Here is a 13201-nt window from a genome sequence, read left to right as displayed (position 1 = left end):
CATGAGATTTTATAAACATGGTATCAATTCATAAATAGTTTGGTTACTAAAATCAAAGCATCTTTCATATGCCTCACTTGCGATTTTTGACTTCCGCCTCTCAGACATCACCCACCCCCCCCCCCCCCCTCTCAAAAGTTAAATGGTCGGCCCCTTATTACACAATAAAAAAAAGTTACCTACTCCGATTGCATTGCATTGTGGTAGCGTTATTTTCAAAATGGAGGTAAACGCGGCAGAAATCGGCAGATTTTGACTGAAAATTCCGCAAAAGTTAGGCCGTTTCTTTTTCCTTTCACCATAATTGAACATAATTTGATATATTCTGAATGTGTAGAAGTATTTTTCGTACGTATTTGTCGCGTATTCTATCGTTCTCAAGGACAAACGCAGGCACTGTTTTTGTAACACAATCTCATCCGGCTTTGCCAAACCTCATGAACATACAGATGGGAAAATGACACCTCAAAACCGACCCTTATTACCACATCGCAAAGGAAAGTCATCGAGAGATATCCTAATGATAGCTAAACTTTGAGGGTAGAAGATTTAAAAGCGCTAGCGAATGGAAGGAGAAGGACAGGCCTATCAACACCTTCCAACGGTCGATTGCCTTTTGGTTTCAGGCTTGCCAACGTGTCGCCTCATGCAAGGTAGAGGTTTTCATGGATCGAATGACTCTTTTCATTACTCTAATTAAACTGTCCTTCATTCAATGATCAAGATAGAAGATTTATCACAGAAAACTCACGATGAGTTCATTTTCCTTCGCTTAGGAGAGTAGATTTACAACACGATTGAGTACATATAATAAATGTCCTTGCAGTAGTAACGCTATGTAACGCAACATACTAAACGCAACGATGGGCCTTTTCGCTCCGCCAAAAGATCTCAAACACTATCACTTAAAATGCACAAAAAATTTGTACCGTTGGAGCGCGTTTGAGCGCGTTTGATCAGAGCTGTTGAAGAAGGATCAAAGTGGCCATACAAATCTTTGGAAGGCTTCAAACTACGATGTACAACGAATTTGACTTTCTTGAAAACCGGTCTCAAATTACAAGGTTACAAAAGGCAATATTTTCTTCTGTGCGCGCGCTATTTTCTTTGTTTTTAAGTATACTTCTCTCATGTAGAGATAACTCCAGAGATACGTTTCTCAAAACCCTCATCAAGGTTTCCTATATTCTCGGAGGGTATTTTGAAACTCTGTACTCTTAGAAAGGACTCGTCACGGATGGAATGACGGGAGTCGCGCAGGCCCGTCAAACTTATTAACTTTCGAAGGAACGGCAACAGACAGTGAATCCCCATTACAATCCACGTATATTTACGCTACCTCGCTGCCACCAAAGAGGTTCACTTCAACGCGTCAAGATGCAAATGACTCAATTTTTGTTTTACGACTATGATGTAACGCAATCAGAGTGCGCGCAACCGCAGCACGCGGGTTGCGCAACTGACGGCGTGAACTGTCATCTTAAGAGCGTGTTAAGTCACGCAAGGAAATTAAACCAAAGAGGTGTTGCTTTAACAGATAATAATACGGAACCTGACCAATATCTCAGGAATATATCAGCAACCATAGTAGTCAAAATGGAAGTGTGTAGCTTTCTTCTTCAGCTCTGTTTTCTAGCCTTCATTTTCAAGGGAATTACTGCCGAAAAACCTGCATGCAACAGCGAGATCTTCTGTCGCGGCGATCTTCTTCACACTGTTCAAATGGCTCGTATTTTTAACGACTCCAAAACGTTTGTTGACATGAGACTGCGGAGAGACAAAGCGGATGTTTTGCAGGCATTCAAAGCTCTTGGACCGTCGGGTAACATATCGAAAGAACAAGTAATCAGGTTTGTGAATGACAACTTTCATCCCATAGGACATGATTTGCAAGCGTGGACTCCACTCGATTGGCAAGAAAACCCAGCTTTTATTGATTGCATAAAGGACAAGAACTTAAAGACTTTTGCATCTAAGCTCAATGAGTTATGGAAGAAGCTGGGAAGAAAGATAAGTGAGGATGCGCGAACGAACCCCACGCGATCTTCCTTGATTTTAGTGACAAATCCATTTGTTGTTCCTGGTGGTAGGTTTCGAGAATATTATTACTGGGACTCGTACTGGGTTGTAAATGGTTTGCTCGTTTGCGGCATGAAGGACACTGTCAAAGGAATGATTGACAACTTTATCCAGCTGGTTAACACCTACGGGTTTGTTCCAAACGGAGGTCGAATTTACTACACAAATCGAAGTCAACCGCCATTTCTGATCCCAACTGTGGGCCTCTATCTTAACAAAACTGGCGATGTAGACTACGTGAAGTCCATTTTGAATGCTCTGGAGAAAGAATACATTTTTTGGAGGAGACATCGCACTGTTGAAGTTGAAGTGTCCTCTGGGAAATATAACCTGTCAATCTACGCCGCAAACATGGATACCCCAAGACCGGAGTCTTATTATGAAGATTTTCACACTGCTCAAGAGGTACCTGAAGACGCCAGATCAACTCTATTTCAGGACATAGCATCTGCAGCCGAAAGTGGCTGGGATTTCTCGACCCGATGGTTTAACCATACTGATCGCAAGAGGGGGTCTCTACGTAGTACCCAGACGAGGCAGATCATACCCACCGATTTGAACAGTATTCTTTTTGCCTGCGAGAATCTACTGGAAAAGTTCTTTCGTATGACTGGAAACACTGCTAAAGCAGATGAGTATAAAATTTTCTCAGAAGTCCGTGCAGCCGCTATTGAAGCTGTACTATGGGATGAAAAGGGACTTTGGCTTGACTACGACCGGCAGTTGAAGAAAAGAAGGGGTGATTTTTATGCATCAAGCGTGGTTCCACTCTGGGCTGGCGTTCTACGGGGCAACGTTGCACGAGAGACGATGGTTCTAAGGACGCTCAAGAGACTTAAAGTCCTGGATTATCCCGGAGGGCTCCCAACCTCGTTGTTGTCATCTGGTCAGCAATGGGATTTCCCAAATGCATGGCCTCCCCTGCAGCATATGCTTATCACAGGTCTCGCAGAATCAAGGGGCGAAGGGATGAAAGAAGAAGCCTTGAATTTTGCGCAGAAGTGGATCACTGCCAACTACAAGGCGTGGCGTGCGACCGGTCATATGTTTGAAAAATTCAACGTGAGCGTCCAAGGTACCCCAGGGGGTGGAGGTGAGTATGACATTCAAGTCGGGTTTGGATGGACCAATGGAGTCATTCTGGACCTGCTACAGCGATACCCAGATAAGTTGGTCAGCGGACAGGAGCACACATCACAAGTTATCAATCCACCACCTAAAGCCAGGGGAAATCTGGTAGTGGCAACCAGCACCTCTCTTATTTGCAATATTATTTTGATCGTATTTGGAATCTAGTCTCTTAGCCAGACCTCCCAAGGACAAATGGTTACACTGTAAGATCTGGGCATGAGACTATTTAGAACGTGAGGGTACCTCTGTCACACCCTCAATTTTTCCTGAGGCGACCGTGACGGATGTCACGCAAGAGTCATAATAAAGACTTCCTAGATAATTAGATAGACTTTCAAACCTCATTTAACATATTGATTGAGTATGTCAATCATAGCGGTTTTAGCACTTTTGTTACATTGTGGTTAAGAAGTATACACTCCTTGAAGTCAAATTTCAGTATTAAGGGGGGGGGGAAGGGGAAGGTCGCTGAGATGAAATAAACAAATAATAGTTTATTAACACTTCTGGCAGTTAAAAACTGAATAAACCGTGTAACTTACAAATTAGATACTAATAATTAAATCTATTTACAATAATAAGTATCATAATAATAATTGGAATCACGAGAACCTAAAGTGAAAAAGTCATTTGCTTTCTTTGTCCTTTTTGTTGTTGTAGTGGCTTTGGTATTTCCTCCTGATCTTAACTGACATGGAATAGATCGTGTCATAACTTGTGCAGCTAAGATGGATATAACCAAAGTAAAGCGCGCGCTCTGATTGGTCTATTTAGCGTCCCCCATTTGCCCATGGGTGTACGCTGCTGACGTGAGCAAATGCAAAGACTATTTTTCCGCGCGCGCTTGTTTTTTCTAGTCACGTAAGATTTGTTAAATAAAAGGGAACTCTTTAGCTACAATGTATCAATGTTATGTTATAAAACAAATGGTAAACACCACAGCGTACACTATTGAGTTATGGATGCACTTGGGAGGTTTGCTAAGCACTCAAGAAGCTAGAGTCGCTCTCGGCTATCGCCTCGAGGGACTCTTACGCTTCTTTCGTGCTTAGCAACCTCCCGCGTGCATCCATAACTCAATAGTGTACGCTGTGGTGTTTACCATTTGTTAAATAGGGTAGTTCTCATTCCTCATATCCGCCATCAACTTTTTACATATAAATATCCTGCGAACTACTAACGATGTCAAATTTGCTTGATCTAGGGCTTGTTGATAATGATGATGAAGGAAACCCCAGTTGCCAGCGAGACATCGGGGTGAGAACTCTTAGTTGAAAATCTCACCTATACTGCCCCAGAAATATGTATCTGTCCGATTTTGCTTATTAGATCATATTTCGATTTGGTTTTATAGAGGCGAAAGCGAAGCAATCAGTACAGTCAATCATGAGAAAGGAAAGTTAAATGAGAACTAGAAGTAAAAAACAAGAACGCTGCTTGAAGCGCGAGAAATGGGGAATGACCAGGTCGCGATAAGTGTTAGTTCCAAATTTGATTGGCTGCGGAAAACTTCGTGTCAGTTTTATGAACCAGTCAAATTGTGAGATAAAGCAATACCAGAGCTATCGGATTTCTTTCGACACTCATTTGAAATTGCTCTATATGTCTTTGTTTCTTAACTTCGCGTTAACGAAAATCGTACCCTGAAAATATATGTAGACGGTGCGAGATATTCCAAGAAAATAATTCAAATGGGAATTTTGCTCTTTTTTTTTTAACATGCAGAAATGTTCATGTTACAGTGTGAGCTGACAATGATTACTAGATATAAATCTCTAGAAAGACGGAAGTTAGGGCTAAAAAATTAAATGAATGTAAAGAATATAGATCCCTTGAAACTTTACTCTTAAATTCTGAATCGGATCAGGTGGAAAGTCAAGATCCCATCGTCATGACTGTCATTTTTTTCGTTTTCTTGCTTGTTTGTTCGTTTAATTTACAATAGTCCTTTTCTCTTTCGTAATAGTTTTTTTTTAAAGTGTCTTATGTCGTCTTACGTTACTCTAGTCGGATCTTGTCCGTGTGTCTAAATCTCCTGTTATGTCACGGTGTCTTAATTTTAATTGAGTGACGGTTTACATTGTAGCCGAGTGCTACGTCTGGAAAAATCTCTCCACTGCTTCAGCTGTGGGATAAAACACTAGTTCATTGAAATGAACACCATCTAGAGTACCTCTGGGGTAGGAGCTTGAAACAGGGTAAACATCGAGGACCAAGAACCCAGCCTTGCACATCGCCCAATTCGCGTAAGCATTGAATAGCTGTACTCTCTAAACAAGATAAATACAAAAACTAAGAATCATCTAGAATAAATTATGACATAACGAACATAGTACGCATCGTCTGATTGGTCAATTCAGTTTCCAGGCGGATGCTTTTTCAGGTTATAGAGCCCCCGTGTAACTAGCTATGTTATAAAAGCAATGGAACGCATTTTTTCCGGGCTCTATAATGTGGGATGGTGGGAAAACATTAGGAAAGCTTACAATTGTAAATCACGAGCCGAGGTTTCTCGTTTTCTCCCAACATCCTGCGTTGCTTTATCACGTTATATAGCCCGAAAAAATGTATTCTGTTGTGAAAATAGAGGTAAATTTTATCAGTCTATTTATCTATTGATCCTGGATTTATCTCTTAACTGATTTACTCTTACATTAGGGGTGAAAAAAGGCGAGAGATGCTTGGGTCAGGGCGGGTTCCTGACCTAGCCCTCCCTCGTTTTTTCACCATTCCGCTACCACAGCGGAGGGTCTCAAAGGAGCGATGGCTTTTACGGCTAAAGGTTAAAATTTTAGCCATTTTACGTCTAACGATTAATATCATTCCATTGCTGTCACCATAATTTTTTTTTTGTTACGGTTAACTTTTTTACGACTATCGGTTACGGCTAGATTTTTTACAATTTTACGACGAACGGTCAACTCCATTGATACCCTATTAGCGCTGTTTACTGTCACACTTCGTTTTACCAACTGAACTCGTGGAACAGGCTGATGTGAAAAAGGGTGGTTCCAGTATCAATGAACCTACCTGCTCGGTGTGAAAACGTCTAAAACAGCCACTGTACAGCTCTCGTTGGTCATGAATGGCAGTAGTGCTCTTCCATATTACAGTTCCTCTGTAGTGGCGCTTTAACACACTTATAAATCCATTAATCACTTTTTGATAATTGTAAAAACTTGCGCTCTTCAAGAGGTGCACACCCGCATTCAGAATAAGAGCGCTGTCTTGGTTCATGTCAGAGCGCGTGACAACGTTTTGCAGCTCGTAAAGGATCCTGGGAATGTTAATGGGCTTCCTGCCAAACATCAAGTTCATTTCTTCTTTAGCGCTCTGTGTTAATACATACACCCATAACATCGTGTGGTAGCAGGCACGGAAGACTTGCCAGCAAAGCGGTCGTTTTAGAATAGACTCGTAAAAGTAGCGATTGAGAGAGTCGCCATAGACCCACAATACTCCACGGCCTTGTTGGTGTCCAGATCTCCCGAGACTTAAAGGAAAGCCTGGGAATGTGAAAGGGATATTTTAAATAATATCAAAATAATTGTTAGGCCTAAAGTTAGAGACTTATTGCATGGCTACACAGTCAAGCGCCACCGAAGCGATAAAGGAAAATGTCTGGTCTAGCCTATAGTGCTGTCCGCTTTGCATAGGTCTGTGACAGCTTTGAAGTTTTTTTTTTTAACCCAAACAGGCCATTATATGCAATTGAGTGTATTGATATACATGACTTAAACATTGTCCAACTGGAGAACGAAACGAAGTACAACACATGTTTTTTTTCGTTGAATGCCCTCGAATAGAATCCGGCGTCTATGTGATAACTCAGGGGTCCATCTTTAAGAAACGTAAGGGAGTCGTAGGTACCTTTCCCGTACTCACTCTAAATCAGAGGATGATAGATCTTGAGAGAGAGTTTGTATCATACTAAACATGTTTGACACAAGAATCGTCAGAACACCTGCCTGGTTGATATGCCCTCCACTGCTCACCGATCCATGACCCATATCCGTCAACTAAAAGATTACATTTCTCTTTGCAGGCTGTTTGGCTTACTGCTTTAAATGCGTTAATCTCTGCAAAAAAGGTAGGGAGGTGATTTGTGTATCAGGTATGTTACCTAACTGAAATATGAACTCTTTGATTTTAACTCTCTCACAGAACATAATATAGAGAATATATTGACGCAAGCTACGTTTAACATCGGGCAAACATTACTTACCTGAGCAGATATTTTTTTGCAAGCATACCCTCTCCTTGGAGTAAAGGTCATCCGGTGAATTATAACTTTTAGCCCAGACAAACAAATTTTGCTCATGCTTGCGTGTGTGATACTAATGAGAAAATATTTGTTTTGTCAAAATACTTATTTTATGCCAGAAATAACGAGGCGTCTTGGTGAGAAGAGGTCGCTCGTAAGGGTGCGCCTTACACAACATGTTCTTTGGAGATCTTACCGTCAAATCAAACTTTGAATCAATGTATCAAACTGAAACTCCAATATTCATATTATTTTTGCAACCTCTTTAGAATCATCCTCATGGTTACACAATCATTGCATCTTCTCACCCTTGGCTATGATCATCGAAGATGTACGAACAGTGAAAGTAATTTGTTCGCCTCCTAGGCGCTCCTGCAAGAAATCATGCGTTCTGTTACCCAGACTCCCATGTGGCTGGAATGAACCGTGTCGACAACCTGGGGAGAGAGAGACATACACTGAGGTTTTGAAATGGGTTTGTTAGGCTGGGCAGCAAAAAGAATCTTTTTCTGTGCCCGTACATTATCAAGGGCAGCAGCGTCGCTAGGCAGCGAGACGTAACCCAACATGAAGAAGCCTGATTAAAGAAGTGTTTGAACGTTATCAGAACTCAAAACAGCTGTCACTTTTCGTAAAACTCAGTGTCGAGAACCGTGAACTATGGATCAGGGAGTCTGCCACGATGCCTGAATCAATGCAATGGGATCATGTGTTAAGCATCCATCACCCTGCCAGTATTTTTGAATCCATTACTCTTTATCTAGACTACTCCTGTTTCAGTGTATTATTGATATACAGCGCCGGATAATTTCAAATTTGAATATAAGGGCTATTTTAGAGAATGCCAATACCTTTGATTTTAGCTATCGATGTGTTTTTCATTACCTCTCATAAACCAATCCACAGGTGGATCTTTGAATCCCTTACATAACGAATAATCCAATGTTATCTCCGCCCTGTAGAGCCCAGGCTCCTCTGGCAAAAACACGGCTTCGTATACCCCATTGTTTTTGTCGTACACCGTAGCGACCATGTTGGACGGTCCCCGAATGTCAACACGCCAAGAATCCCCACCAATTGTTTTATTTTCGTTTTTCACCGAAACCGACTGTATGTAAATCTTGCTGAAGAATCCTGCAGGTTTTATATCCAATTGTTTGACGTAGCTTTTGCTAGCCCTTGTTTGAAGCGTTTTGTCCAGCGGTTTTGTATCCCAAGGCACCTGTTTTAGGCAATGACCAATCATATTTTTCCAGTCGTACCTACGCATGCGCACTTGGCACCAGGCAAATTTGAAATCGATCACATTATTTCTGTAGTTTAACCTTTCATTTTCGGAGAGTCTTTCAGCGTTACAGCACAATATAAAAATGATAAAGATGAGTATTGACAGTGTTGTCATTATGTAAAATAGGCAATGCCAAGACAAGAGACATTTCCAATATCCTTGACGCACACGTTTACACTAAAATGGGAGCCATTGAATTCAGAAAGCCGAACGATATCGAGTCTTTATCTTCAATGCAGTCCACATACACAGTTTCAGAGATACCTGCAAAATCAAAAGAATACAATTTCTTCACATCTGGTTCTCTTACTACAATGCGGAATATTAATTCATTTCCAAGCCTCCTCGATTATGAACTGGCCAGCTCTTCTCAAACAAAACAATGGTCTGTTGATTCTGTTGCTTTTCGATAGACATATTCTATATTTTACTTTTGGATATATGGTTTAATTCTCAATAGCTGTCAGTATTTTATCGTTTCAATCTCAATTTTTTCATTCCCCTGGGCAAATGTTATATTCTCTAAACTAAAAAAATTCTCATTGCCAAGAAAAGAAAGGGCAGGAATAAAACACCTCAATTCATCGGATAATTCTCAGAAGCTATAGGTGAGTAACCGGAAATTCTCCAAAGTTACATGGAGAATAATACATGGTATAATGTTTTGAGGATTTACAAATCGATCTTATTTTGGGCGGGGCAAGTGAGAAACGTACTAACTAAAAAACTGGTTTTCTTTTCTGAACTTTCATCGTTTGATTGAATTTCCAATATTATCTGAAGAAAATGTAGCATATCTTATTTCTAAACGCTAATTGAACTACTTCCAAAGCAGAATTTTCCGTCATAACACCAATAGCAGGTCGGTACGTTTCAGCGGGTGCTGCTTCGACGATGTATTCCCCATCTTGAAAACACACTTGTTATTTGTTTCCCTGCAGATATATAGTGCACATCACAAACAACCTATTGATACTGTTATCCGTATAACTGCTCCCATCAAAATTCAAACGATTTTTATTAAAAATATTTACCCCACTGTTCACAATGGACATACAAATCACAGCGGTTATCATGAACATTGATTTGAACATTACAGAACCCCCCCCCCCTCAGGAACTAAATTCAGTTCAGACTAAACTGGTGGGTACTTACAGCTTTTCAACAATGGGCCAAGAGATCTTAACTGTGGTGTGGTTGATGTTGGAGTTACCTAGACTTGTTTCAGACAAAAGCGTTGTCATTGAGAGGTTACCCATATCATCCTATCCTATTTATTTATTTTTCATTGCTTAGCGCACTTGAACAATAGCATCACATGCAAATTCGTGACACGGAACAGGTCAAACTTCATGCACTTCTACACAGGTATCATTAATTTTCTCCTTCATTAATCTTCGCGCCATTTTGATGGGGGACTGGTATTTATTCTTTTGGCAAAATAAACCTTAGCTAGTGAAAACTAACGAATCTTAGCGTTGCATCATTTACTTCGTCCCCTAGGCCTGATTTCGAGAGATATTTATATTCTATTTTTCGAAAAAATGGGTAAGGACACACGGTCATAAAATACGATTCTTTTGAGAAGGGGTGCAATTGTTTTTAAAATTTTCTCACACTTTTTTTTTTCGCGCAAAAATATCGCTGATAAAATGAATTCTACTGAAATGTCTTAAAAAGGCAATAACTGGACTAGAACGCACCAGCACATTACACGTATTCGGGAAAACTCTTGAGCAACAAACGGTGCGACAGTAGTGAAGGAGTGAAAAAGCGAGGGAGGTCTGGGTTTGGTCGGGTTGATTCGGGTCGGATCTGGTCGGGTCGGGTCGGGTCGGGTTGGCTCGATCGTTTGACCCTTCAACTCCCAGAAGTGATTAACATGAAATTTCTTCCAATAATATCCCGCATACGCTATTCATGAAATAAGTAACAAGAATACTCAAACTCATCAGGAAGTTGTTATCTGAACTAGCTCCAAATTCTCGTAACTAATTTACAAGGAAATCTGTAGTAGCTAGCTGAAAGAATTAACGATCAGATCTTAGTGGTTAAATAGTTAACCAATTGAACACCTGAAACAGGCTGGCATAGAAACTCTTTGATCCATAAAGTTAGACGACCGGACTCCTGCTTTGAATTGGCTCCCCTGTGGATGTCCCTGTTTTGAGGTTCTGCTGCGGGACCAACTGCATTATTAGTACACCGTATTATTCCCCTCATCTTGTCTCTGAAGTTATGGTTGAGTAGAGCATACACAAAGGGGTTGACAGCGGAATTGAAGAGAACCGTTACATTAGAGATGGCGACCACCTCGTGACTCATTTTGTAGGACGTAAAACGTGATAAGGTGTAAAGCACTTGGATCGTTCCCCAACAGATTGAAAAGGTGACAGTGATTGTGACAACCATCAAAGTAACTCGCTTCCGTATCTTCAATGCTCCCTGTGGTTTAAAAAATGTGTAGTTATAATAATAATAATAATAATAATAATAATAATAATAATAACGTTAATGATAAAATAACATTGGGATGGGGTTTAGCAGTCGGCATTCCATGCAGTGGCTTTTCCTGTCTTCTTTTTCTAGGTTGAATTAGAATTTAGAATGTTGGTTTTTTGTGAGGGGACCCGGAGAAAAACCCTCACAGCAGGGGCAAGAACTATCAAACAACTCAAACTCGCACGTGACACCGGGTTTGGGAATCGAACCCGGGCCGCATCGGTGGGAGGCGAGCGATCTCACCACTGCGCCATCCCCGGCGCAGTAGCGCAGTGGTGCAGTGGTGCAGTGGTGCAGTGGTGCAGCGGTGCAGCGGTGCAGCGGTGCAGTGGTGCAGTGGTGCAGTGGTGCAGCGGTGCAGTAGCGTAGTGGCACAGTAGCGCAGTAGCGCAATGGCACAATGGTGCAGTGGGGTAGTGGTGAGATCCTTAAAAGGATTCTCTCTAAGTTCCTAACAATAAATTTTTAGCTTCTCCCCATGGCTGGTGCTGCATGGCGATAAAATCAGATTTTCTATATATCTTATCAATAGCATGCAATAGAAGTAAGCTATGTATAACTTTTCTATTATTATCCAACTGAACTAAATAGGGTACACACATTAATGACGGCGGTGCGAATCGATTACAAGTATCATGCAATATTTGGACAGTTGGTAATTTTTTACTGTAAAAAGAAAAACTGTTAAACCAGTCGGCCGCGCCTGCTACACTTCTCTACCTGCTTCAGTTTTGCTGCCTTATAAAAAATGCCTTTGATTCACCTACGGGCTCGTCAAATACGTCACAATTCGTTAAAGCGCACCTAAACCCCCAAATTTTTTTCACTTAACGAAATGAGCTTATTTTTTGGAGTATTTCTGTGCAAAAATCTTTTAATTTACTCAAATCTTTAATTTTCTGTGCCCAGCCAAAATACGGAAAATCGGCCGCCATCTTGCCCCTCGACCGAGTTTAAAGAGGAATGGCTCTAGCGGGTAATGTGACGTCAAATCGAGAACACGAAAGTCTGCATTTCACACATTTTCACCAAACTACTAACACTTACTCTTTGTTGGGGTGTGACTTGCTGTGTAATATTCCGCGACTTCACCCATAAGGTGTACAAGACTATAGAGTACAACACGAGCACGACAAACATTGGCCCAAATACAGTTACCACGTTGACATAAATATTATACGCCTCAACCATCCACTCTGCGGGCAAATTCTCCATACACTTATTGTTTTTGCTCACTTCCATGGCATAGAATGTTGGGAAATTGCTAATCGCCGCGCAGAACCAAGCAACAGCTATAATCACCTGGAATGATAAATGTGTTGAATGATAATGTGTTAAGGTTACCTCGACGTGCCGTTACCATTACAGTGCCTTGCTATGAAGCCTGAAACACAGAATGAAATTCTATCAATTTAAAGATTATCGTAAACCTTTGATTGCCAGCGAACATTGTGAGCCAGTTTGTTATCTTGAGCTTGATGGATGTGGATTCAGTAAGCAATTGTTCTATTTGAAAACGTCACGTAAAAGAACAGTAGTTCGTAATGATAAAAAACGGCGACATGACGCGGGGAGATTTACTCAAACTAACGTGGTCAGTTTACGAGTTAGAATGCTCATTCTGCCGGAGTAAATCTCGTTTTCAGAGAAATAAAGCCGTGACTAGAAATATTGCTTTTCTTCTCCTGACCAGATGCCGGTTCATAACCCCCTCACTTCACACCCAAAATCATTACTACTGATAAGGCCACGCCGTGTCCCGCGTCCAAACTGCATGAGATTAACATAGTCATGCCCCTGATGAGGCGCGTTATTACAATTTTTTTTAGATACAAACCTTCCCTTTACGGACTGTAAGGTTCCATTTGTTGCCGTTTGGGCGCAAAATAGTGAGATATCGTTCGATGGATATCGAAACCAGAGTATATATTGAGCAA

At 41.1% G+C, this 13201-nt stretch overlaps 2 protein-coding genes across 2 annotated transcripts; one reads left to right on the top strand and one right to left on the bottom strand.

Moving 5' to 3' along the window:
* Positions 1-215: 215 nt before the first annotated feature.
* LOC111323218 (trehalase) lies at positions 216-3854 on the top strand. Its single transcript, XM_022926528.2, has one exon. It carries the CDS (start codon positions 1378-1380, stop codon positions 3373-3375), a length of 1998 nt encoding a protein of 665 aa, XP_022782263.2. The 5' UTR covers positions 216-1377; the 3' UTR covers positions 3376-3854.
* LOC111323229 (uncharacterized) lies at positions 3690-12551 on the bottom strand. The gene is made up of 7 exons (XM_022926545.2): positions 12312-12551; positions 9918-11207; positions 8360-9026; positions 7783-7911; positions 7179-7289; positions 6241-6716; positions 3690-5480 (listed from the first exon to the last, which is right to left on the bottom strand). Exons 3-7 carry the CDS (start codon positions 8874-8876, stop codon positions 5304-5306), a joined length of 1410 nt encoding a protein of 469 aa, XP_022782280.1. The 5' UTR covers positions 8877-9026; positions 9918-11207; positions 12312-12551; the 3' UTR covers positions 3690-5303.
* Positions 12552-13201: the final 650 nt, after the last annotated feature.

This window comes from Stylophora pistillata, chromosome 6 (assembly GCF_964205215.1).
Source record: "Stylophora pistillata chromosome 6, jaStyPist1.2, whole genome shotgun sequence".
In the NCBI taxonomy this organism is placed as follows: Eukaryota; Metazoa; Cnidaria; class Anthozoa; order Scleractinia; family Pocilloporidae; genus Stylophora; species Stylophora pistillata.
This window is presented reverse-complemented; position numbering and strand designations above follow the sequence as displayed.